Source organism: Brienomyrus brachyistius, chromosome 6 (genome assembly GCF_023856365.1).
Source record: "Brienomyrus brachyistius isolate T26 chromosome 6, BBRACH_0.4, whole genome shotgun sequence".
Taxonomy (NCBI): domain Eukaryota; kingdom Metazoa; phylum Chordata; class Actinopteri; order Osteoglossiformes; family Mormyridae; genus Brienomyrus; species Brienomyrus brachyistius.
In genome coordinates this window covers 28,201,789-28,228,541 of record NC_064538.1, presented here as the reverse complement: position 1 = coordinate 28,228,541, position 26,753 = coordinate 28,201,789, and the positions used below count along the sequence as shown (strand labels likewise).

The 26,753-nt window shown below is 43.8% G+C and overlaps 1 protein-coding gene and 2 long non-coding RNA genes across 4 annotated transcripts; 2 read left to right on the top strand and 1 right to left on the bottom strand.

The window, feature by feature from the left end:
* Positions 1 to 26,157, bottom strand: dgkaa (diacylglycerol kinase, alpha a). 2 transcript variants are annotated; one of them, XM_049016114.1, is made up of 24 exons: positions 25,911 to 26,157; positions 17,115 to 17,195; positions 16,645 to 16,721; positions 14,501 to 14,645; positions 14,115 to 14,189; positions 13,860 to 13,909; positions 11,948 to 12,022; positions 11,709 to 11,825; positions 8,900 to 9,017; positions 8,707 to 8,795; positions 8,364 to 8,483; positions 7,985 to 8,083; positions 6,523 to 6,597; positions 6,319 to 6,392; positions 5,963 to 6,037; positions 5,258 to 5,343; positions 3,752 to 3,841; positions 3,447 to 3,607; positions 3,305 to 3,369; positions 2,042 to 2,132; positions 1,636 to 1,822; positions 1,435 to 1,552; positions 875 to 935; positions 1 to 776 (listed from the first exon to the last, which is right to left on the bottom strand). In XM_049016114.1, exons 2-24 carry the CDS (start codon positions 17,188 to 17,190, stop codon positions 696 to 698), a joined length of 2,205 nt encoding a protein of 734 aa, XP_048872071.1. In that variant the 5' UTR covers positions 17,191 to 17,195; positions 25,911 to 26,157; the 3' UTR covers positions 1 to 695. The 2 variants fall into 2 exon arrangements, with proteins under 2 accessions (XP_048872071.1, XP_048872072.1); XM_049016115.1 differs by lacking the exons at positions 11,709 to 11,825; positions 11,948 to 12,022; positions 13,860 to 13,909; ... (3 more) ...; positions 17,115 to 17,195; positions 25,911 to 26,157 and adding an exon at positions 9,098 to 11,618.
* LOC125744400 (uncharacterized) lies at positions 3,588 to 5,264 on the top strand. Its single transcript, XR_007398363.1, has 3 exons — positions 3,588 to 3,636; positions 4,033 to 4,096; positions 5,196 to 5,264. It is a non-coding gene; the product is annotated as an uncharacterized LOC125744400 (long non-coding RNA).
* LOC125744398 (uncharacterized) lies at positions 9,185 to 15,407 on the top strand. Its single transcript, XR_007398361.1, has 3 exons — positions 9,185 to 9,310; positions 14,353 to 14,679; positions 14,941 to 15,407. It is a non-coding gene; the product is annotated as an uncharacterized LOC125744398 (long non-coding RNA).
* Positions 26,158 to 26,753: the final 596 nt, after the last annotated feature.

The window sequence follows — 26,753 nt, the reverse complement described above, 5'->3', positions numbered from 1 at the left end:
TAAAACATTTCATAATCCTTTAATTCTAAATGAAGACCTTTTAGTGAGAAAAGTTACACAACAATCATTCTCAGGATTTCCAAAGGGCCATTTTCCAAAATATACAGATAAGCAAATAATAAATTAACTGATGCCTTACTACTACAGTCCAGATGAAACATACAGGTGTAATTTTAAGATAAAGATCTAACACTAAAATGCACTAAAACTTTGAAACATCTGCTGTTGTAAATGGAAAATTGCTAAAGATTAAGTTGTTTAACACACACAGTCAGGAGGATGCAAACCTCTTCAGCATAAAAGTTCATTACACAGCATAGCTTAAGACTTTAATACCGGTCCTAAAAACAGAAGACTGAGATTAGCCTCACAGCCCTAACAAGCATGTGCGTCACATGCAATAAAGTGGCACTCGGTGCTCGACAACCTTTTGAGGTTTAGCTTAAAGGCTGCATCTGGCATTCTGAAGCAAGTTCCAGGCTGGCCAAAGTGCGGCATCTCTTAGCCCATGGCGAAGGGGCGCTTTACTGGTTTCTGGCACATTTTTATTTGCTTGCATTTGAACCGCTCGCAGTTTGTCTCACATGCACAAGGACAGACTTCACAAAATGAGGCAGCTTAATATGTCAGCAATATTGTACAGGGTGAAGACTCAACTGAGGCATGATCCCAGGCTTCCATCTCTGATGAAGGATCTACTTGAGGTTGAAGAAACTAGATGATCTGGCAGGTGGGGCCATTAGCATGCGGGCCTGGTTCTTGTGTGTGATGTGTATCTGAAATTAAGCGGGAGGGGGGGGGTTGAAAGGAGAATGACGCACTGTGCTGCTGCTGTGATAGCGCGCAGCGGCTCGGCCATGCACCTGACACTCACCGTGCAGGGCGGCTGCATCCACGGCTCGCCGTCAATCTGCATGGGCAAAGCCTTCTTTGTCCTGCAAGAGGAGGGGGCCTTCGCAGTTAGACAACTGGCAACACGGCTGCTTGAATATATAAGAGGACTCAAAATGGATTCGAAGTCATCAAACTATCTATACAGGGGAACGCAAAAGTATGGCGAGGGAACACAAAACCATTTCAAACTATATTTTCCCACCCAGACCTTTTAGGGGCACTGTAGATGGAAAGCAACAAAATTACAACAAACCGTCTAACGTGATTATAGGCTATAGTGACACTTAAAATTCAAATGGGTTAATTATAGATCGTATATGAATTTTTCACATCACGTTCGAACGAATGTTCGAATAGCGCTTACAAAGTGACAGTCCACTACCTGCTCTTCCTTGCTTGGTGTTCGTACAACTATTAAAAAAAACGATAACAAAAATCGAAATGGCAGAGCACACATGCTCCATCTGGGCTCCGTGGTTGAGGTCCAGTGTGTGGGCGTCGGCACGGTTGGATATCAGTACAGCCTATTACACACTGTACCTGATAGTGATCTGTGAGGTCTTGGCTAGCCTACGCCCAGTTTTCAGGCCTGTATAGATCTGGCCCATCTCCATCGCCCCCTCCAGCCCCACCACCTCCAGACGCTTGTCACTCAGATCTTGGGGAGAGCAGGATATACTGTGAGAGAAGCATCATGTTGACGAGACTCATTCAAAGTGATCTGCAGAGGTGTCTGCGTACCTTGTTGGCTTGTTTTAAGGATGTCGGGGTCAACGATGACCTCTGGCAACTCCCGTTCAGCAGAGCTCTTGCTGTCCACCTTCTTGGGCTCACCCCACAAATTTGAGCCACCATGCATGCTGGGAATATTAAGGATGGCAATTCCTTCTAAAGAGAGGCTACTCAAGTCAATAGGTGTTCCACAGCACTGGAAAGCAAAAAAAAAAGACTAACAGAATTGCCATTCAGCCTCATATGAGACCTTATAGCACTTTAAGCAACAGAATGCAAGCAATTAGTTCAAAAGAATCATTCAATGATTAACATTTGGGGCTGGTCTTCTCATTTCTTCTCAATATATGCTACAGTGGTCTGGTAGCAGATGTAACACTTGGATCAAATGAATGTTAAAAGTTCAGTTGCTCACCTCAATAGTAAGACACTCTTTCAGCTTCTTGCAGGAAGCTGAAATTGTCTCAGTGGTGGCGAATTCAAAATACCACAGCTTATTCTTCATTCTGGCACAATAAAAAAAAACACATCAGAAAGGCAAGACATGGACAGACATGATATAATCGTACATTGTGAAATCCAAAGGAAAAAAATACATTTGAATTATCAAGGAGGAAAGTAAAGTAAATCTTTCTGACAACATTTACCTGGACTAACACCAATTTAGATTTTGCTGCCTATAGCTGGCAGCACAGGGCACAATGTCGTGGCTGGGAAGTCCATCCATCATAGGACACTTACATATTCATTCAAAATGAACAATTTAAAGACACCAGTTACTCTTATTGCATGTCTTTAAGCTGTGGGGAGCAACCAAAGTACTAGGAAGAAACCTGCCCAACGCAGGTAAGGACCTCGCACTGATTACACCTAGAGCAAGACAAACCACCTCAGGGATGAGAACCTGAGTGCAGCCATGTGGCAGGAGATACCTCAGCAACACACCTGCCCAAATGGACCAGTGCGAGGTTTTTTCCAGTGGCTGGAGTGCCAATCCTGCCACCAACCCCCAAGTTTCCCTGTAAGTTGGAGGAGCTCTTTGCAGGGCTGGATGTAGATTAACAACATACTCAGGACGAAGCAATTTCAGGTTCAGGGCTTTGCTCAGGGGCGCGATGGAATAGAATTATTCCTGACATTCAAACTAGCAACCTGCTTGCAAACTCCACATGCAAAGGGGAGGCAGGATTCAGGCCCCCACCACTGGAGATGGGAGGCCACCACAGATTCACTCTTTATAGCCATCTAGCATACTGGGCATTATGGTGGTGACCCCCCGTTGAGTTTCATTCTCAGTTCATCCCTGATTACATAACTGCTATGAATTTCTAAAGCAGGGGTGTCAAACTCCAGTCCTGGGGAGCCGGAGCCCTGTGTAGCTTAGTTCTTTCCCTGTTCCACCACAAATGATTCAGCTCAAGAGCTGTGTGGTAATTAGCACAAGGAGTTGAATCAGGTGTGTTAAATGAGGGGAAACTCAAAATTGTGCAGGGCTCCGGCCCCCCAAGCCTGGAGTTTGACACCCCAGTTCTAAAGGCTTGACTTTGGTTGAACAGAAGATGGCTGGGGGTCATCTCCCAGGGAACATGTGCTTCTCAGTTTTCTGTAGAGGAAGATAATGTAGAAAACGAGATGGTCCTGCCCACTGGTCTGCAGCGGTCAGCATGCCTCGCCTCACCTGCTGTTGAATTTCTGAGGATGCTTCTCCCTCATCATGTGGAAACGGTGGGCAATGGAAGCATCCTGTACATGCACCAGTGAAAGAGATGTCATCAGTCAGACAACTGCAACCCCCCTCGCCAGCCCAGCCCTGTACTAACCACGCCGATGGAGAAGTAATTGTTGATGATCTCATATGGCACAGGGTCCCCCTTCTCCTGGCTATCCTCTGGGATCACTTGCACGCTCCAGCGGTCCATCAGTACTTGACAGCTTCCCTCAATTTCCTTCAGAATCCGACCCAGATCCTCTCCCTCATAGCCTGCACACCGGGATGACCATGGCAGACAGGTAAGTGCACTGACCATTTTTTTTTTAACACTAACACCGTTGTAATCCAAACACTCGCTAGTTAACTTTAAAAATTAAGCTGTCATTTGCGAATTATGGTGAAGCTGGGTCTTACCTCCGCCCCATCGGAGGCAGCGGGCCAGGTCATTTCCTGTGCCCAGAGGTAGTACGGCCACTGGGGGGCGCACCAAGAGATTGGCTTTGTCTGAAAGCACCCAGGATAGAAAATGAGGTGGAGCATGTGGATATATCAGAATGCCTTATTACTACAACATTCATAATGTTCTCCTCTGATTCTCCTGCTGTACCCAACAAAGTAATCATTCTGTAAAAAATGTATATGACTGCACCTGATTATGACTTGCATAACTTATATTGTCAGTTCTTTATCTACAGTTACTTAGTAACATTATCTAGCAAATACTAAGACCTCCTCCAAGAAGATACAGATGTTAAAGAGGTACGTAATCACTTGAAGTAAGTTTATGCTGGACCAATGTTTGCTGAAGACTGGAACTTGTGTGCCTTGTCTCAGGTTTTGATCGATATTGACAGAGCTTAAACACTTAAGGCAATAAGCCATGGTGGTGACCGCATTTGTGTTTGCATTCTGGGCATAACTAACTAGACCATCGCTTTCCATCCCAGCTGCCAAATAAAGCATCACCATGGCACAATGAGAAGAGTGGCAACAATGTAACACATATGTGTCATCAATAGCTGATGTTGTTTGTTTTTTTTTTACCGTTATTTCACAATAATTACTGTGAATTTTAAAACAGTACATAGTGACACCTACAAGTCATACATCAAAAGCAAGTGCTGAACCAACATGAGCTGTTTAACAAATCATGCTATAAAAAAACGGATCCATGTGGTAAATCCTCCAGTCTGGACAGAATAGAAAGGAAGTATCAGATATTAATCATTAGATAATCAACAGTGTTAAGGTGGCCATGCACTTCAAACAAAATCAACAGAATTGACGTTGTTTTAGCACTACGATGTCGTATGAGCTGTAATCATTGTGGTGATTACCGTTTCAGTGCAATGCCTGTGCAGGATCCCCGAAGATTCGTTCAGATCCCACCCATCGTCAATGATTGGTTAACGTAAATGTGACGCTGTAGGTCTGGTCAGCAAGACTAATTATGCAGTTACTGGTATACTGTGCCATTTAAGTTAATCTGTGTATTTCTGTTAATAGTAATAATGGTATCCATGCAGTGTTTGCTGTAGAACATGCGTTTCATTAGTGAGTAAGCATGAGCGCTCTGTAAATTTTGGCTTCCCTGTCCATGCCATTGCTAGTATTAAACCAATAGAGGCTGTTAATAAAGAAAGCAACTTACATTTTAAAAGAGCTGTCATCTCCTTTATTAAAATGACTCACACACTAGCCACGATACTTTTTTTTTTTTGCGCTCTATGTCCGCTGCATCAAAAACATTCTGCGTCCTCTAGGGTTGTGTTGGGACATAAAATGAACAAGGTGGCTATGTCGTTTTAAGTATGTGACACATTGTTTGTGACGATGTATTCAATTTTGTTTTTTCCAGATGTCGTTTGAAGTCTACAGCCACCTATAAGGTCACCGTGGAACATGAAGAAAGCCTCACACCTATAGCGTCCAAGATCCAGCCGACAGTCCCGTCCCCTCCACACACCAAAATCCGGTAGTCCAGCAGGTTTCTGAAGAAGTGCAGACTGGCAGGAGCACAGACAGCACAAACACCACAGCGCGGTTACATTAAACGAGTCACATAACGATATACTGCCTACTACACCTCTTCGCATCCCCTTTCTGAGACAGGCGAAACCACATGAAACTCAGGAAGGAAGTCCAAGACAAAATGAGGGTAAACAAGTCTGCAGATTCGTTTGCTCCATTTGTTTAATTTTCTCATCTCCCCATTTTGAAACAGAATGTTTGGCAGATCCAAGAAAACTCAAAGTACAATTATCGGTTGTTTTTGGGCCTTTTTTCTGAGTTACTCCTTTTTTTGTCACACCGGGTGTTTTGCCATGTAATTAGTATAAAATCTACTAACAAAGTAAATTGAGTAGTTCATAGAGTTTCCAACACTGTACCACATGTACTGCACATATTACGTGCTATTGGCGAGGCTCTTGGATGCATTTATTATTTGCATTGACCTGTCAGCTATTATCTGCCAAATAAATAGATGCACAGGTAAGAATGTAGGCTAATCTCTGAATATACAAATGACTATGATCAGCAAGCAGCCAGGAAGGAAAATCAAGGTATAATGCTTGTAGTTCCTATGACATCAGTGTGAAAGTGGTGTTTTGCTGCAGATCTTACCCTGGTCCTGGGCCTCCACTGGAGAGATTATAAACTTGTCGTGGGTTCAAGAGGTACTGGAATTTGCGGAGGACCCTTTCATATAAAAACATGTGGATATAATCAATTGATTAACATGTGCAATTTCTGTACACAATGTTAGCAATGCCTCATTTTAGAAGAGTTTCTGGTTCTGGTTCCCCAAATATGACTAATTCGTGACACAGCAACAAAAACAGGCTGTTTTTGATTTTGTACAATTCTGCCCAAAAGCCAAACCAAACTAAACCTAAACCAAACCATGGACATGCACAATCAGAGGAACTGAAATGTGAGGGCCAGTGTGCCCTCCATCTTGTTCCCGACAACAACCTCACCTCTCGCCCTGCTTCCCCCCACTTTTCGGATTGACGAACACCAGCAAGGGGTGTGTGTCCGGAATGGAGCTGATCTGACAGCAGAGAGAGATTCAACTGCCCGTGAGGTTTCACATAACAAGCATGATGGTGGTCAGAAAAACACTCATTACACATGCATCTGCGTAAAACTGTCTAATCAAAGCAAGTTGCCTGGGATTGTACCTGCAGGACCTGGCCGTCTGGAGTGGTGTTTGGTTCCGAATCATCCACCATGCCAGCAGACCCGTTTGGCCGCTCCTAGGGAAGGAGAATGACAGGGAAGTCTGGGCTCATGGGGTTTAAATAGGACAGTGCTCAAGAAAGACAATTATCACTGGAAAACACCAATCAGATGAGCTAAAAAGCAAAGAGCTGCACAAGCAAATTAATTATACCAACAGGCATGGCCAACATTGATACAACATTGGTACTGAAAAGAGAAAATACATTAGTTTATGATTTTCTTTGAAAGTCCCTATTTAAAATCTCTTTTTAAATTATGTAGTTTATGTAGAATGTACTTTAATTCAGCAATTAAGAAATGCAGTGAAGAACATGTACATATATGAAAATACCTTCATACACAGAGGTCCCCGTGCTGCTGATAGGCCAGCAATGAAACAACCTTCAGAGATTTTCCACACACATTTAAGTACATTAAGTTAAAGACACTTATGTTAATGCTGTGTATCAGGTTATGACAGGTGTGTTATGAAGATACAGTGTAGTGTGAGACACCTCTCTTTTGGCTATTCAGGCTGTCTTTCTTAGTGCCTTTTGGGTTAGGGTTAGGTTCCTCAATTAGAAGATAATTCAGAAAAACTAAGCCCTTTTCTGCTGAATATTATCTCACACTAGAAATGATTACACACAAATTCACTTTTCCTTTAAGTGTTTTACTTGGCTTAAATACATTGTATATTTAATTGAAGACTGAAGAACAATCCAATCTACACAGCCACATGTTTGACTAGTTTGACTAGCATTTCTGTTGTATGATGGCACACCAGCTATACACTGAACACTCCAGCATAGCACTAGTGATATATACTGCAAATTCTAGAATAGTACCAGTGGTATATACTGCACAATCAGGGATAGTACCAGAGGTACACACTGCACATCTCAGAATGGTACCAGTGATATACACCATATATTCTAGCATAGTACCAGCTGTATATACTGAATGTTCCAGAATAGTACAGGTGGTAGACACTGCACATTCCAGGATAATAAAGGTAGTAGCATATCTTGCACACTGCAGAAGAGTGCCAGCATTATACAATGTGGGATAGTACCAATGGCGTACAATGCACATTCCAGGATAGTACCAGTGGTATACACTGCACATTGCAGGATAGTACCAATGCTGTACAAGGCACATTTCATGATAGTACCAGTGGAATACACTGCCTATTCGAGGATAGTACCAGTGGTATACACTGCCTATTCTGGGATAGTACCAGTGGTATACATTGCACAATGCGGGATAGTACCAATGGCGTACAATGCACACTGCAGGATAGTACCAGTGGAATATACTGCCCATTGCAGGATAGTATTCACTATTGAGTCCATTTTTCTCAGCCGTACATTAAAATTCTGCTGTGCGATGGCACCCAGATCCTCCTTATTGTTGAGTTACCTTGATGACTGGGTAGATGGCCCAGGGGGGAAGGATGTGGTCCTTCAGTTGCCCACAGTTGCACTCCAGTGGCTCCAGGTTAACACACTCACCGTGGCGCTGGCACAAAACAGTGGGTTTGGGCAGAATTAGACTTCTGGAGATACACATACCATATATACCATATATACCATATATATCATGTATGACCACAGATTCAACAGCGCATGACTGCCCCACTCCTCCATTCACGAGTCTCCCAAGTCACAAAAGCTTTGTGTATTTCTTCCATCCTACTTTTATTTTCTGAGCCCAAAGTTTCTCTCTGGCAGCTACCCAACTCAGAGGGACATTTCATAAGTTGGCTGGTAGGTACAAGGCCACGCCTTGTAGCTCTCACCATAGTGTGACACCAAACGCAATGTTTGGCCGTCAGTCCGTGGGAGCTCTTGATCTTCTTCTGGCACTTGTCACACTTTCCAGAGTCGCAGTTCCCACTGACCCAGTCGTGAGAGGATACCTAAGACGGATACAGATGCACAGTGAGACAAAAACACATCGACAGTGACAAAGTCACAAATTTCAAGAAGGAGAAACTACCACATAAGCATGAATAGCATATAAACAAATGCTACATCTAAACTCACAAGGCACATCTTCTGACGACATTATTCCTAATCTTAATGGAGATTAAATCAACCACAGCAGGGAAAAGGCAACCCAAAAAGTCTCCGTCAACCTACCCCCGCGTCTTTTTTGGACTTGACATAGGTACGGGTGCAAGGAGCAGGATTTTTGTTGGCACAGCGGCCGTGGACAGTGTACCTGCAACCTGACAACAGAACGTATTCCAAAATTTAATAAGTTCAAACATTTACGACAAAGCGAAGGCAAAGTTTACAAAATCCGCCCTCTAGTGGCAGAAAATAAACTCACTGGTGCAGCAGAGGCCCTGTTTGCGGAGCCCGATGAGCATGCTTTGGCACACGTTGCAATAAACCGGCTTGTTAAAATGCTTCATCCTCCACAGGTGCTGTCCATCCCTCTGGGTCATCTGACATGATGCATAACGCAATACTGGGTGAGTGTACTAGTGCTTGAAAACAGACACAAATTTACAGAAGGAATTGTTACCATTCAAATTGTGAAGAAATTGTTTAAAGCAGCTGAGAATCTCCACAGCTATCTGCAAAGAGTAGTTTAGTCGATTCAACGGTCAAACTCCTTGTCAAAATATCTACACACATGAATGCATCTTAAGGTTGTTGGTGTTCACAAGCCATTTTTAGTTGCGCTGTTTCGGTTCACGATTGCACGATCGTTTCCGCCCTTTGATTTCTATTAGAGGTGAGTAACAGTTATTCCCTTGCTCCGTATTAAAAAACTGAACGACCTAAAGAGATAAGATCAGCTGGTTTTACAAGGGTTGTATTTTACAACACAGTCGTAAAGTCCACTGATTTTCTAGACTGCGACAAAGTATGCAATTCAGAGTGGCGGAGAAGAACCACTTTTGATCTGTGTTTTTAAATAGCGAGATTAGATAAAGCTTCGCTTGCTGTCACCACAGACTGAAAGGGTGTATCGAAGCATCAGCGCAGCCCGACAGCTTCAGCATAAAGGAAAACATGGACTGGGAGTGAACTGCATTGGGGGGAGTGTTTGCACCTGAAAAGATATTACTGTGGTTTTGTGAAACGCGATTTAAAGTCGTCCTTTCTAAAATATTCAAATGAATACGACGATCGGTCGCTGAATAATGTTTGAGGGATTATGTGTGAATCGTGTAACAGTGATAAACTCCGTAATCCAGATCCTCTAATTAATGTGATAAATAAAAATTGAAGGTGATAAATTGGTGCTTGGGGATTATTTCGTGTAATTCAAATAACTCAAAAATACAATTATAGTCGACTTACCCCGTTAAAACAAATAGTTTATATATTGGCGTATAGTACATTGTCTTACAGAAGGACTGAAAGCAACTATTGCATTTTAATTGCTCTGCTTTCCGTTGTTATATGCAGGCATGGAAATGAAAATCGCCCACTCGCCTGTAGTAATTTAGACGAAGGGAGAGTACAAAAAACGAAACACTAGCCCGCTGTCTAGCAAAAAAATATATGTATAACGGACTACAGTTCTTACTAAACTAACCCACAGATTATATGCATCATAAATGAAGTCTTTAAAATAAAATTGCGGTATTCAGCATCCCTTTTGATGCAAGCAAGCAGAAGTTGAATAAGCTGTAACGAAAGATCGAATAATTCAATCGCGTCATAAAATGTAATGTTTTGCTTGGGACCATGTGAAGTATGACTTCCAACGAAATCTAATATATCAATTCGTCGTCCTTGCAAAGTGTATACTCGCTTCGCTGTGCGAGCTCCAGATCATATTTTAGGTTAAAGTAAATGCACTCCATAAAACTTTTCTGAAGGGCAAGACGAGTAAAACTATAAATGTAATACAATTAAAGTAATGGATTGGTCTTACAAAGCTGCAGCTAGCTTTGCAATGACCCATTTACTGTGTGTTTTAAAAAAAATCTGGTGTATCCCTATCCTGGTTTTTCACAATACTTTATTTCACAAAATGACTTGTGGCACGCAGTTTAATTACATGCTGCATCTTTCTGACACATCACTATTAAGGACAGTACCCTCACCTACAGTGTGGAAAAACCTGTTTTTCAAAGTTTTAGTGCTGTGTACTAGAAGTTCCTCATGCGAGCCATTGCTGCCCCTGGGTTGGGCTCTAGTTGAGTCTCTGCGTCAGGGGCCCTTGCCTCAGACTTCACTAGTCTGCCACAGTGAGTGCAGAGACACCCCACCACAGGTCCTGCTTTGCCCCCACAGCACCACACAAGCCAAAAATAGCTTAGCGGGGGGGAAGTCCCTGGCATGTTAGCAAGCTGTGCAGTGGGCGCTGGGGCGGGGGGCCAGGACGTTACGAGAATGTGGCCGCTTCTCCATGACTGCACTGAGTGACGAGGCCTCGCTTTTTCGGCAACTCTCTCTGTCTGTCATGGAGACGTGATTAATCCGTCCTCCCCTGCGCTGGCTGAGCACAGATGGAGAGAAATCTCTCCGAATGGACAGCTGGCCCTTGCGGTCCCCATCTGCATATTTCACATTTTTCACATGCTGTGGTAAACATTTTAGAAGCTGTGAAGAAGATAAAAAAAAACACCGCACAGGCAAATGGCCCCTTTGGGGTATCATTCAGGGAGCTAACAGCTAATGCTACCTTTGGGGTATCATCCAGGGAGCTAACAGCTAATGCTACCTTTGCTAATGGCTAACTGCCAAAAGATCATCTAACCCTTTCCCAGGACTCAGAGTGCCAGCGGAAATGGAATAAAATGTAGAATACTTAGCAAAAAGTCTGACAGCTCCTGCACCCTCATTAGTGAATCTACTTGTGTTCCATTAGTGAAATGTGCCTTTGTACAGGGAGGGGAAGTTAAAGTAGAATAGAGTATGTGCCTTTGTGCGGAAGATAGTAGGAATGGACACCAGGGACATAAAGCACCTGGCAGCTAATGCGGAACCGGAGAGGCCTCCTGTGCCGCAAAGCGCCTGAGATGGTTCCCAAACCTGCTCAATGATGAGCAGAAGACTGACTGCAGCTATCAAGTATGTGCAGAATCTTCAGATTTAAACTAGCCGTGGGGTATAGGAATGTATGTATGTGTGTGGTGCAGTCAGGAGTAAGGGGGCAGCAGGGGGGGTGGGCTCACCTTCAGGCCCAGCAGCACCAGTAGAGGCGCGTTGTTCATCCCACCCTGAATCCACTCATCCAGCGAGACCGTGCCGTTGCCGTCTGAGTCAATGGCCTTCATCATGTCCTTCAGCACCTGTGTGTAGCCGAAGCCTTGTCACCTGCTGTGTTTAGCCCCGCACTCCACCGCATGCTTGCTGGCGCCCCCTAGATGCAGCTGTCTGAACGCCACCCACAGGGTGCTGCTTGTGTACTCACCGGCCGGAGCTCAGTCACGTCCCAGCCCAGGTAATCCGCAGCATGCATCATTTGGGCAATGATCCGGTCCACTTCCTGTGGGACAGGGAACCAGAATGAGGTGGAATCGCTGGCTGAGTGTTTCACATGTATACCAACCTCCACCTCAGCCGCAAATGTTAAGGAAGTGTTAATCATGCCGTGTGAACTGACAGGTTGTAGGTTACAGGACTGTTCCCCAAGAGACATTTACATGAGTTTCATGTCAAGTGAATGAAAAGGTCTTTGTGTCATTGAGTCAGTAAACATAGCTGATGCATTATCTTTAGATGTTAAAGGAGGTTAAGTATGCTCACAATATGTTTGTGGTAAATCTTTTTAGGAAATTATACTATTTGGACATAAATATTGGGACACACCTCTTAATCATTGAATTCAGGGGTTTTATTCAGACCCATTGACACAGGTGTATGAAGCACCTAGCCATGCAGACAGGTTTGCAACATTTGTGAAAAATGGTCATTCTGAAGAACTCAGTGAATTCAAGTGTGGTCCTGTCATAGGATGTCACCTTTGCAATAAACCAGTTCATGAAATTTTTTCCATGCTCAATATTCCACGGTCAACTGTAAGTGGTCTTATTGCAAAGTGTAAGCATTTAGGAACAAATGCAAAGTGGCAGAATATGTAAAGTAACAGTGGGGTCACCGAGTGCTGAGGCGCATAGTGCGTGAAAGTCACCAACACTCTGTTGACTCATTAACTGCAGAGTTCTAAACTTCCTTAGGCATTTTACCCCAGTACAAAAACTGTGTGCCAGGAGTTTCAAGGAATGTGCTTCCATGAATGAGAAGCTGCATGCAAGCCTCACATCACCAAGCACAATGCCAGGTGTCAGATGAAGTGGTATAAATCATGCTGCCATTGGACTCTGGAGCAGTGGAAACATGTTCTGTAGAGTGACGAATCACGCTTCTCTGTCTGGCTTGGTTTGGCAGGTGCCAGGAGAACGTTACCTGCCTGACTGCATTCTGCCAACTGTAAAGTTTGGTGGAGGAGAGATAATGGTATGGGGTTGTTTTTCAGGGGTTGGGCTTGGCCCCTTAGTTCCAGTGAAGGGAACTCTTAATGCTTCAAAACACAACAACATATTGGATGATTCTCCACTTTCAGAGAATGTGGGAACAGTTTGAGAAAGGCCCTTTTCTGTTCCAGCATGACTGTGCTTCAGTACATAAAGCAAGATCAATAAAGACATGATTGGGTGAATTTGGTGTGGAAGAACTTGACTTTTCCCACAGAGCATTGACCTCAACCCTTCCAAACGCCTTTGGGATGAACTAGAACGGAGACTGCGAGCCAGACTTTCACGTCCAACATCAGTGCCTGAACTCACAAATGCTCTCCTGGATGAATGGGCAAAAATTCCCTCAGACACACTCCAAAATCTTGTGGAAAGCCTTCCCAGAAGCATGGTAGCTGTTATAGCTGCAAAGGGGGGACCAACTTCATATTGATGTCTATGGATTCAGAATGGGATGTCATAAAATTTCCATTATGTATAAAGACCTGGTGTCCCAATACTTTTGTCCAAATAGTGTACATTAAGCACAGTACGGTTACTGTGAGGAAATCTATTGGAGCAACCTACACTAACCATACAAAGCAATAAATGACCAACTGAAACTTTTTAATACAGAAGAAATAACTGATTATGAATGTAAAAAGTAATACTCTGTATTGTTAAATGTTGCATTGGGCAGATCCATTAAACAAGAGTGTGATAATGGTATATGTTTTTCGGGTATCATACATTTCCTGCATTTTAGAATGTGGAAAATTTTAAGCTTTTAAAAATTCTGATAGCATGTGACTATCAACAGAATGGCTGAATGAGTGAAACGTCTGCTTTGACGAGTAATTTCCAAATTACCGAGCTGTCCAGAAGTCCGTTGCCATCTTTGTCGTACAGCTTAAAGGTAACTGGAAGTGGAAGAGGAACAGTATATTGAGAGTGTGCTACTTAGCTAAGCCACGGAACAATGACGACGCCTGGAGTATAGATAGAAAGCTTCTGGGAATCCACTAGAGCATAGACAGGTATGTGAATGAGAGATTAACAGAGATAATGCCACACACAGGTAAGATAACAGCCCTGTCTTTGAAACCAGGCCAATAAAGGACTCACATTCCAGTTTTTCACGAGGCTGTCCGTCCTCCAGCAGCGAGAAGTAGCATGACACATCCTTAAGACAGACCTCCCCTTAGAGAGAGAGCAAGAATGAGAATAAGGCCAAATATGTTTCTATATTAGATGGAGAACAGGTGATACATTATGTAATCAGAATGTTTTTTCCAATATTGGGTAATATTTAAAGGTGTTATCTGAATGCCTGTCCATTTTTATCTGTTTTTTTTCCCTACAGTACTCTCCCCCAATACAGATATAACTAGCAGAACAAGAAAGTTCAATACAGGCTTTTGACCATGCTGGGAAGATTCCATCTCAGGGTTAAGCAAGGGGCAACCATAGCCGCTGAAATGATACATCAAAGGTGGCCTGAGGAGGCTTACTGGCGACGGCAGGCCTGGTTCCATCAGGGTGCTCATGTTCGTCGTTCTGAAAGGAGCGGAAGAGGCGCTGGCAGAGGTCTGCTGGGAAATCCTCCACTTCCAGCAGAGTCTTGAGGAAGAGTCGAAAACCTTCCTCGGTGATGCACTGCGTGAGAGGGAGGGAGCAGGAGGGGGAGAAGGTGAGAGACACATGCAGGTCCATTCTGGTCTGGGTGATGGGTTCAGGGCTCCTTTGAATAATAATGACACTCAGGACAAGTCACTTAGTAGGTACCAAAGAAAGACAATAAATTAGGTTAAGAACATTCTTATTTAAATGTTTACCAGATACACCAGACACTAACGAAGAATACAAACTGAGAATAAGATCAGGACACTTATAAGTCCAAACCAGTATGTAAGTGTGGCTAAATTGTGGTAAAAATCCTCCCATCTCTCAGGAGCACAGACTAAACTACTGCCGAGCCCGAATAAAGGCTGCAGCTTCCTTGTTGATGGAGTGGCTCTGGAACAAGGCCCATGTGCTGGTGAACGTGAAAACACTCTACACAACCTCTCTGCCACTGAGAGTATCCAGAGCACAACAGAAGAACGGATGATTCACTACCCCACTCCACCAGGGACATCGCAGTCAGTGTTACCAAAGAGTCTCTCTGGCCTAAACACTGGCCATTTTCAGTTAAAATAATTACAATTAAATGAAAAACCAGAATCCGGCGGAAGGAAAAAATGACTTAAATGATCGAATTAGTGATTAGTGGCTTTTGGAGTGGAAAACATGAAAAAGTGCTTTTTTTTAATGAATCCATTCAGTATAGTATATCAGATTAATATCGCAGGTTTCACACAGTTCATCCTAATACAATAAAGCAACTGTTTAACTCAGAGGTCTTTCAGCGTGTGATGGTCTGACAGATCTGCTGTTTTTCTTTTTTTGTGATTTACACATAGAATAAATGCCTTTGCCCAGTGAAGTTTTCTGTGCCATTTGAGTATTCACTGCTGGCTAAGGCGCCAAAATTACGTTTCTCAGTCCTGGTTATGGGTACACATTGTGAGAGCTGACTTGTCACACCAGTCTTCATATTACTAGGCTGTCCTGAAAAGTTCAGAATTACTCATTGAGTGAAACACAATGGGATATTCATGCTGACATATTTAAATATTCGGTTTGATTCACTTAAGTTATTACAAATTACTAAATAATATTAATCAGTCTTTCACATACTTTGAGTAATTAACTATCAATGAATTCTGAGTATCCTGTCACTCTGACCAAGTCAGGTTGGATGAATTCAGAATAATTAACAGTATATTAACTTAATATTAACCTATTTAAAATTAATGGCAAACGTCCGACAAAACAATGGACCTCACAGTACCTTATTTCATGGAAGATACTGTTTTTTTAGTAATAATATATTTATTCTACTACCCTGTCCAATATAAGTGGTAGGAAGATGGATGTAACCTTTATAAACCCATTCCTTCATCTTCAGACCTTTCCTTATGGTGTGAATCACAATATATTAATACAAATGTTGCTAAATATTGTAAGGTTAAATAAAGGTAAAGTGTCTGTTTTACAGTCATAGCATAAAGGATCATTACTGAGAAGAACATACGGCATCCAGGTTCAAACTCTGATTAGTGTTGGTTGAGTTGGTCAACTACACAAGACTATTCATTATCTGTGATGATGGTGCGCAGTGTTTTAAAAACACTTTTTCTGGGCAAAGGTTAAATAGAATAGGTCAGTGGGCAGCTGCCTCACAACTCCAGGATTTGGGGCTGCTGTGCATGTGGAGTTTGCTCTCCCTATATCATGCAAGTTTCCATCCAGTGACATGTGGTTAAGCTAACTGGTGTCTTCAAATTGCCTGTAGTGAGTACATGTATCTGGACTGGCATCCCATGCAGGGTGCACCCCAACTTTGTGTCTTAGGCTGCCTGGAATAGGCTCTTGGCCCCCCAGTGACCCTGTCTGCAAAAAGCGGTTAGAAGTTAGAAGGAATTATTAAAAGTTGAGGAGAAAAAATATTCGGACACGACATACATCAGACCTTATGGAAATAAACACTATATATAACTAACATTTAACCCTATGACGAGTTGAGCCGTGCAGCAAGATTGGCGTGACTCACATCTCCACGTCTGTGCTGGGCCAATCTGCCATCTGCTTCAAATTCCCTCACCACATCTTTTACTTTCAGCCGGCAGTCTGTGTGCACAGGAAGAGAGCGCTGTCACCAAGGAAAGAGGCCTTCAGAGAGACACAGCAGGGGGGCTTGGGCCTCCTTCTATAAGCACAGGTCTAGGTCACGTCTGCAGCAAACTCTGTTCTCATCAATTCTGCAATGCCCATGGCTTTACAGAAAAAGCAGCAACAATTCCTGTCTGCATGACAACTCATCGTGGACGTTCACATAGTCGTGCACACTGCTAACCTTATCTGGCTGTGTGACCAACAGAATGCACAAGTGTCAATCGCATGCCCAATGTCTGCTGGCATGCCCTTACAAAAATAGACCAGGCACTTATGGAACAGTCTGACAGTGTCAGAGACGGTTCCGAACCGTCGTCCTGCCACCGGGTCCTGATGGGCTGTACTCACAGTCGATGTACTGCTGCAGCTGGATGAAGTCCACGGGACTCAGCTCTTTTTCATCCACGTTAGCAGGAGAGGACATGCTTCCTGAAGGGGGGACGGGGGGAGATTACATCACATTCACAAATATTAATTTGCCAGACACATTTGTCCAAAGAAGCATATAACTCAGGCATCCATTCCAACTGCCCGGATACAAGTGGCAACATGGAAACCTAAAAGAAACTACAAGTCGGGCACAGGAAACCACTCAAACAGTAGCACAAAGTTCTTCATTTCTGACATGCTTTCCTATAATGTATGTGGTCAGAAAAGGAACTGACAAAGAAAAGTGTTTTTTTTTTTCAGGTTTAAATGCAAAAAAAAAAACTGGGGGGAATTCAACAAACCTTTTTCATTCCATGATATAAAATAAAACTGAAGCTTCTAGTGTATTTGATAAATAAAACCAGATTCATTTTGTTTAAGTGTACCTACCTCACACAGGCTACTAAAAGCAATAAGAGAACCATCTCTGTCAGAAAGTCAGCTTCCATGCCAACTGAAGAACCGTTTCCTTTCAAACAAGCGGCCAACTGGGTCTCACTGTCCTCCCTCAAAGCGGGAAGCAGAAGGTGAATTTACTGTAATGTCTCATTCGCCCTGTCGTATCGCATGTGTCTGGAGCGCGCCGCTGAAAGCGGCAGGGGCCGCGTTATACCACACGTCAGTGACGCGATGGGACTTCCACACCTATATGTGACATTTCACACTTGAGCTCTCTTCACCACCAGCTCCTCCTCTGACATCGAGAGAGTTTTTGCCTGTTTCATAGCGCACAGCGGATGCCCGCACATTTACTCTGCAGAGAGGTTCTATGGAGCAGCAGAGCAGCCTGCATTTGACTACAAGCACTACCAGACCCACCAACCTGAGATCGATTTGTGCATCATCAGGTAATGTTGCTTAGCATGCACATTCTGACCCCGGGGAGAAGCAGACCATTAACATGCATCCATCCATCCGCACATCCATCCATACATCCATCTTCCAACCACTTATCCTGATCCCAGCTGTAGGGGAAACTGATGCCTCTCCCATGCAGCATGGGACACAAGGTGCACCCTGAACAGGAAGCCAGTGAAACCGGTAACTGTAATTTCACTGTGCAGATACCGAGAACTTGCTGGGAAGGCTGTTAAAGGAGCCCCAGCACTTATCGAACATAGCAGGACGCAATGATGGACATCTCTGAATGTAAAATCCCGTATTTATGGGAAACCCAGCGCTTATTATCTGTGAAACAGGGCTTATTATCTGTGAAACAGCTTCTCTTTCTGCCTACAAACCCCCCTTTGCCTTGCATTTGTTTACTTTCAATGTGATTAGGGACAGGCCAATAACCACACCATAAGCAGCTTAGTGTCATATGATCACATCACATGATGAAGCAAATGGATTTTTTTTAGCTATGCGTGGGCTTAAGGTACAGGGCACAGTACCCCTGAGAAAGTAACAGCAGACCCTAGTGGCTTAAAAACTTTGTGGAGCACAGCATTTTGCAGATCTAAAAAGCATGCTGTGCACATAGGCAGAAGGCCTCAGCCATGTACGTGGCAAAGGAAACCCGCCCACCTACTCCCTGCTATGCCAGCCAACCCCCCACCCCCCTACCGGCTCAGACTGGACTAACAAACGGTCGGGCTGCCCCCGCTTAATTCCCTTCAAAGGTTAGCAGCGTTGCCTAGCTACGCTGTTTATGGAGCCTAGCAGGTGGGGTGAGTTGGGGGGGGGGGGCTTGATGGGCAGAAAGGTGCCAAAATGCAAACACTTTTTTGTGCCAAGAGGGTGGAGTGGGGATGGGGGGGTGGGTAAGACAAGCAGGTGCAAGGGCTGGTTTTGCATGCAGTGACCCCTTCAAATGTAATGCAATAAAATGAAAACTATGCTTATATATATATGCATGCTGACTCCTATGGGGAGAATATCCCTCATAAACAGCAAGTTTCTTCCTTTTTTTTAGATGTTCCATGGTGTTTGTCAGAGAAACCACCCTTCCTCTTGACATTTTCTTCAGCGATGCTCCAGAGGGCCCTTGGCTGACTCATGTGCGCCTGCAGGCAGCTGGGGAGGGCGACAGGCCCTAGGTCGCCTTTTCACAAGGATGCATCGTGAGTAATCTGACCCCCGCTTCCTCCTCGTCCATTTGCATATAGGCCCTTTCACGCCAGGCATGCGAGCAACGGTGTCTGCCGGAACATTCTGTACCGAAAAGCCCTGTGCCGGCCCGGCGTGGGCCGGTTGACCCATGTGGTGAGCCCCCGCACTGCTACAGTTCTCTCCGGTCACTGACAATTTGAGACATCAGACCATTAGCTCAACGGCTCTGCTTCTCGTAAAATATTCCCAGAGCATGCAGGACAGGAGCTGTGTGTTAGGAGAGACAGGTTCAGGAGGGTGAGTCAGGTGACCATGATCGTCATGATGAAACAGCTTGCTTCTCCCTCCTTACAGCAGTAAGTGAGTGTACTCTTCCCCCTGCCTGACACCTGCACTGACAATCCTTATACCAAAGTGGCTGTTTTGTAACACTTTACATTGACTGCACCTTCATAATGCATTCATAGAACATTCAGTGCACCTGCATAATGCATTCATAGAACATTCATAAGTAGCATCTAAGTATATATCCTAACATACTTTTGCAACTTTAATATATTTTCATAATAAAAAAATTATGTTCTATGAATGCATTATAAAGGCATTATGAAGGTACAATAAATGTACAGCATTACCTGCTGCTTTTATTATATTTTGTCCCCAGTAAACCTGCCATTCATGGCCCAACTCATATGTCATATGGTTCTGTTTTAGTACTACTATGGTCTGGACAGCTCAATGGAATCTGAGCAGGTTACATCACCAAGCCCAGCAGGAGTCGCATAATAACTTCCTCGTTAGCTTTCAGTGGGTGTGACTACCACTAATGTTCATCGAAAGGCAACCCCTATAAACTCTCCTGGACCTTCTCGACTAGAAATGTCTCATTTTCATGTCCTGCCATTTCATCCACTTGCAAAGAACACATGTATACAAACATACTTGTTTTGCAGAAATCTCAGTGTTTGAACTGGAGCATGAAAGGGATCAGCCGAAAAGTGAGAGCCGCCCCATTCAGCTCGTAAGCAATCAGGTGAGCTGGTCAGCAGAGACGGGCAACACCTGCCTGCTATTTAAATGAGCTGTTATTAGGTTACGTTTGGAGAATGTCAGCTTGTTTTTCGTGACAGCGCCTCCTGTTTGTCCAGGCACTTCTAACGCCCACATACTCTGTCATGGAAAGTTGCCTTTTGTAACACTGCATATACACAAACGGAGATCCCCCCTCCCCATTCCGCGGTTGGAAAACATCGTCATCTGCTCTCTTATGATTTCACAGTCATCCTGTGTTCAGTTTAACCTTTTGAACCCATGTTTGTAACATCCGTTGGCCAGATGTAATGGTCGCCACGGAAAGTGATTCCCCCAGAATATGACGTCTGGCTCAGCGTTGCTAAGGGAGGAAGGGGACGTGGAAGTGAGTGAGTGAGTGAGTGTGTGTGTGTGTGTGTGTGTGTGTGTGTGGCAGAAGGGTTTGCCTCAGCCACAGCTGCAGGTCTTCCCCTGTCCACTTTCCCACTCTGAGCAAGCTTGCGGGTGAGAGAGAGAGAGAGAGAGAGAGAGAGAGAGAGAGAGACAGAGAGATTCAGATTCCAGTTTCGCAGATGCTACTGTGACTCATCGCAGCAACGGAGTGCTGTCTGTTATTGGACATGCTTCTCTAAACATCTACTCGCCTCTTTTATGAGGTTTGAATTTTTAGGTTCTGACTTAATTTGCCTCTAGCATTCTGATTGAAGCTCCCTCACTGTTACTATCAGTGTCCAGCTTCTAAACATTCTAAAACTCTAGTACCTCTAGTGATTTCTGAACTCAGTCCCTATGGGAAAACTGTGCATGCTGGGTTTTGTTCCAAATAAACTCTTAATTAATTTGGCCTGGTTGCTGTTGATTGAATTCTGCTTATGGTGTATCTATTTTAGGAAATTCTGAAGGTCTGGGTATACAGGTAAGGAAACATTTTTTCCCGTGGTTTAATAAAATAATAAACTGGCAATAAATAATTTCAAGTGTTTTATTTTCACCTTTGTTCTGAGTTACAGTGAAATTACAGTTACAGAGAAGGGGACAGGTGCAGGGGGGAAATGGAACAGTGAAGTAAGAGACAACATAAATTGCAATTCAAAGACAACATAACAAGTGACAATAAATTACTGTGTGCTGAAGTATGAATGAATCTGAACGAGCCCCAAATGTTTAGTTTAGCTCAGATGCTAATCAACACTCAGGTCGACATGTCACAACATTCCGGAAACAGCCTAGTCCTAGTCCTGAACACTGAAGAAGAACAGTGGACACTTGTTTTTATTCAGAGGTTGCAATTCCTACAAGTGTCATGAGCTCTTATCCTTCAGTCAAAACAGTCAGCAGTCAAAAAAAGAAGCACATACTATCTTGCTGTGAGGTGCTTTCATGATACACCTGGTTATGCACAGCTATGTTTCATTTCAGGGGGAGTATATTCCTGGTGCACTGTATACAGATTGTACTGCCTGGGATAGGTCTTAGCACACCCCCCCCCCTCCTCCCCAACCACCACAACCCAGGATAAAAAGTTTGGAGATGGATGAATGTGTATAAAGGATTTGTAGCTTTTAAGTGTTGGTGGATCATAGCTGTAAAACAGACATCTGGATAAAACATCCACTTAAGTCTTTGTTTTATTCATTTTAGAGGGCACCTGGGACATAAGTCAGCCCCCCAAACCGGTTTAAGAACTACTGCTGAAGCACAGCAATTGTAGTTGCATCTCTATATCGCTATAGGGGCTTGGAAAATGTCAGCAAAACAGGCAATATGTGTAATATGATATGTTCAGCAGGAAATACAAAGAACAATGACACACACACACACACACACACACACACAGGTTCGTAATTATATCTTTGTGGGGACTCTCCACTCATTTCTATGGGAAACACGCTAACCCCAACATGACAACCTTAACCATAAGTAACCAAACAAAATATGAGACTACTGGCATTTTTAGTTTCTTGACTGCATTCACAGATCTTTGTGGGGACCTGAAAAATGGTCCCCACAACATCAGTATAACAGGTTTTTATCACATTGTGGGGGACATTTTGTTCACACAATGTAATATAAACCTAATCCCACACACAAACACACACACACACAAATATATATAGATTCAGTGGTTGTGTAGCCTGGAAGACTTTGTTTCTTTGATAACATACCACTCGCCATGTCAGACCTATGCAACCTGTATTCAGGTTGAAGTCAGCAGCAGCGCATATAGGAAAGCGTGACGCTAACTACTGTGAAGCAGACATATTTGCACTTGCAAAGGGTGCTCCTTTTGCTCGGCAGGCCCACGCCGCCCCGGTGCCCCGACTCGCTGGGCTTTGAATGCGAGCGCGCACGCATACACACACATCTGGAAACTCTTTTTGCAGCCAGACACCACCCCCGCAGAGGAGACTTTGTTGTTTCTGAAATGAGGGAGCGAAGGCGGACAGGTAGAGCGCCGAGCCGAGTCACAGCAGCGCCTCTGCCTCTGCCGCAGGAAGCGCGTCCTGCGGTGGGGGTCACATATGCGACGATTTGCCACGAGGCCCTCTGTTACATCACTGATCCGACAAGAGAAATGGCTCCCGGCCCGGTGTGCGGCAAATAGTATGAGGATCCCGCTACAGCCCGCAGGAGAAGGTAGATGTACAGAAGTTTGCAGACTGAGATATCCAAGCGCAGACAATCCCAGCGGCGGGGTGCTGCAGCAAAGGGGCCTTTATCCCTCATTCTCACCCGTATCCAATTCGGTATCAGATGAGGGTGTTTGTGCCCCTGCTGGCTTGGCAGAAAGCGCCAGGCGTCAGCCCTTCGACGCATTGCCTTACCAATTCACCGTGTACTCTGTGATGCAACCATGCTGTTAGGTGCTGCGAAGGGACTGTGAGGTGCAGAAGACCTACGCACTGATTGGAAATGCAGCTTAGCACTCACCACTGGCAACCACCGACTTATGAGCACCTGACATGAGGCTGAACATTTCTCGAAAGGCCAGCTAAATAGCCGTGGCAAGTTAAAAATTCTCTTTCTTAGTGGAATTAGGTCAGTTCACCGTAGCACAGTTCTGTAGTCTAAACTGTAGTAACCAACCTTGCACTTGAGGCAGAATCCTACTTTAGCCAACTGTCGGAATGGCCAGACTTAATGTTTTACTTCACTCTTGGGTATGCAGGGACAATCCTGGTTCGCTCAGTAACTGAAGGCGCCCATTATACAGGAAGCCCTTGCTAATTCTGCCCGTGCCTTCCTATGTGCCTGTGCTCACTCTGTCAGATTTGCACTGAGTAGGCACCTGTGCAAAAGGAAGTCTAGACAGAACACATGCTGCAGCCCTTTAATGTGTCACTGGCCATGCCTTTGAGGTGTGTCCTGGGGGGGGGCCTCCCTCGGCAGCCTTTATAGAGACAGCAGGGAGCATTCGCAGAGCCTGGGCTGAACGGCTGCCGTCCAAATAAAGTCATCGCATCTTTTTGTACGCATTGGCCTTTATAGGCAAAAGTCACACACACAAATATAAATCTACCCCATCTTAACAAAACGCATGAGGTCATGTTTACATAACTGGGCAAACCAGCCTGAGGTAGTCCTTACAGGAAGCTTGATACAGCCTATTTTAGAAGAAGCGATCCATTTCTGGTAATATACTTGGTTTGTGACAAAAAGACATGTTACAGGGAAGGCCGCAGGCTTGGGTATGGCCAATTGGGACGTCTCCCTACCAATAGTTTGGGTGTATCCTGTGTGGTTAGGGGGTTCAGGGTGATTTGGTTCCTACCAATGTTTAAAACGAATCTACATCCTTGGTCACGGGGCGGCAACCTCATCCCTGCTACAGGGCAATGTCAGTTACCAAACGCATAATGCCTGGGTGTATTCATGATAGAGAGGAAATACACTATATCGTATTAACTCCAACTGCATAATCATGTTGTGAGTAACCTATAATTGTATTTTGTGTCCTAAGAAGCTCTTCTACTCCACTTTAAATCATGCTCAGACGGTCTTTCTGATCTATGTTAGATGCAGAGAAGGTTGCTTCTAAGGTTTAAAGAAAATACATATCTCAGGCACTTATATATCAATCTGTTTATTCGAATAAGACCCGCGGAAGCCCTCGACGGTCGTACATATGCTATGAAAGAGGATGTGTTAGTTTTCTGATCACACACGACACACGGAGAGAAGGTTTATTTTTTTGCACACATCCAAAAAGAACAAACTGATGGAAACGCAAAATAAGATTGAATAATGAACTTTTTATCTTCCGACAAATAATGATGGGGATGTACTAGCTATTTATTGTACTTTTAAGTTCAGTTCGATTAAATTACAAGGACACACAAATGCAGAACTATGAAAAGATAAAAATGCTAAAAGATAAGGCTATACGAAGCTCCGAATAAAGCAGCAGGATTTTACGCCTCAACACACTGCCAGCTAACAACCGTAACAAGTATCCCGCCATACGCTTACTAGTCAAAAGGTGCCGCCTGCATCCCTGGGGGCTTTTATTAAAACTCACTTCACTGTTCTTTGAGAAGAAATGTAAGACATGATACAATTATGTAAATAAATAATCGATTGCTTAATTTAGTTAAATCCGTCCAGGATTTCTCATGTTATCCTCTTAGTTTTATTCAAAAACTTTTCTCAAAATTTTTGACATCAAAATGAGTATTTCCTTGCAATGGAAAATCTGTTATACATGGAAAACCTTAATGTCAATTTATTATGATATAATACAATGCGATTTTGTCTGTGTTAACCTACAGTGGAGGTAAATGTTCGCAGAAAAACAAAAGATTAGCATGATCTCTTTTGACGGGGTATGATTACCTGTCTACATGTGTCTACAATATTATTGGACCCTTTACCAATAAATTACAGAACCCAAACTACTGCCAGTAAACACTACTAAAGACGTCAGGTAACACAACTAACTGTGAAGAAGAAGTTACGGTTGGTGAATCAGCACATGGAGGTTATTACGGAGACTGGAAAACTAGTCAGCGGAGTTTCACGCTATTTCTAATGTACAGCGGCTTAGTACGGAGTTCGACAGTGGGAGGACACAGTCATTCCACAAATACAAATACAAAGGTCTATGTATTTAGGAGGTGAATGAAACCAAATGAAATACTGCGGGGAGCAAGTCCTCATCCCTCCCCCGCTGCTCCCTGCCAATGAATTATAAATTCAACATATTTTCTGATAAATTTTAAGCGACTTTCCCCTCAGTTTTCTTCAGAATGGTATACATTTAAATACTCAGAACATTAAAAAAATAAAATTAAAATAAGCCATTATAGTAAATGGCGGTGGATTAAGGTGGCCAACATGAGTTAAACGATACTCAACTTGGAACCTAGTGACAGTTATTAAAAATAAAAATAAATTTCTAGTTTTTGCTGAGGGAAGAGGATGAGAGAGACAGAGACTGAGACAGGGAGCGAATATTTGCAGGGTTAGACAGTGTCCATCTCCCAAACACACTATTGTCACTTAACTAAAACTTGCCACCATGGCTGCGAAACAGGAAAGAAATCAATTTTATGGCAAATGCATGCGTTTCGGCTCTAAACCCAAAGCAGTGAAACAAACCGAGCGCGACAGAAACGTTAACACTTCATTTACCTTCGGTTTCCTGTTATGCGTCTGCAGTCACTTGATACTGATGCCGCCGCTGAGCGTCGAATAATTTGTCACATGCGAGGTGCAGCGATAGAGGAAAAAGCAGCGCAGAGAAAAGTGGCTCCTTGTCACCGCCGGAGACACTCAGTCGTGCGTCGCAGCCCGCTGAAGTGAGAAGCTGCCGTTGGACGACAAGCCGAAAGAAACTGAAGAAGAGAAGTGACAGCCGCACACGCCCAGCTCGGACTCCGAGCCAGCCCCCCCGCAAAGCGCCGCCTCGAACCCTGCATGTATTTAAAGCGCAGCCAGCCAGCCCCCTACCTTAAGGAGCGCATGAAATATCACAACAGACGGAAAAAAACACAGGGACCTTTCCGGAATGTCGCTATCAGTCATTTGCCCCGTCAGTGCGTGAGAAGTGGGTCGATTTCCGTGTTTTATAAGAGAATTGTGTCATTCTATATTGTGCATTTATAAAGCATACAATCGGCATGATGCATTCAGTCAGTTTAACCCACTCGATGTGCAGTCAGTTTTGTCCAATTCAGTTACTCTGGATAAGAAAACGGATTTATAATCCGACCGTAAACGAGCTTGCCAGTGGAAGTTCCACGGGGGTCACTGCTGTTGTACGATAGGTAGGTACCTACCCTGAATTTCTCCAGGAAAAGTCCAGTCGTATGAAGTGGTGGTAAATCATGTGATAAAAAATTCGACTAAGTAATTAAAAGTCGTGGAGAGGAATACACTTTCTAGGCTTTGTTGTTTCTAATGTAGCCTAAATAACTACTGTAAGGAAGAATTGGTTATATATGGTCCTTTATCATGCTATTCGAAAGAGTCCAA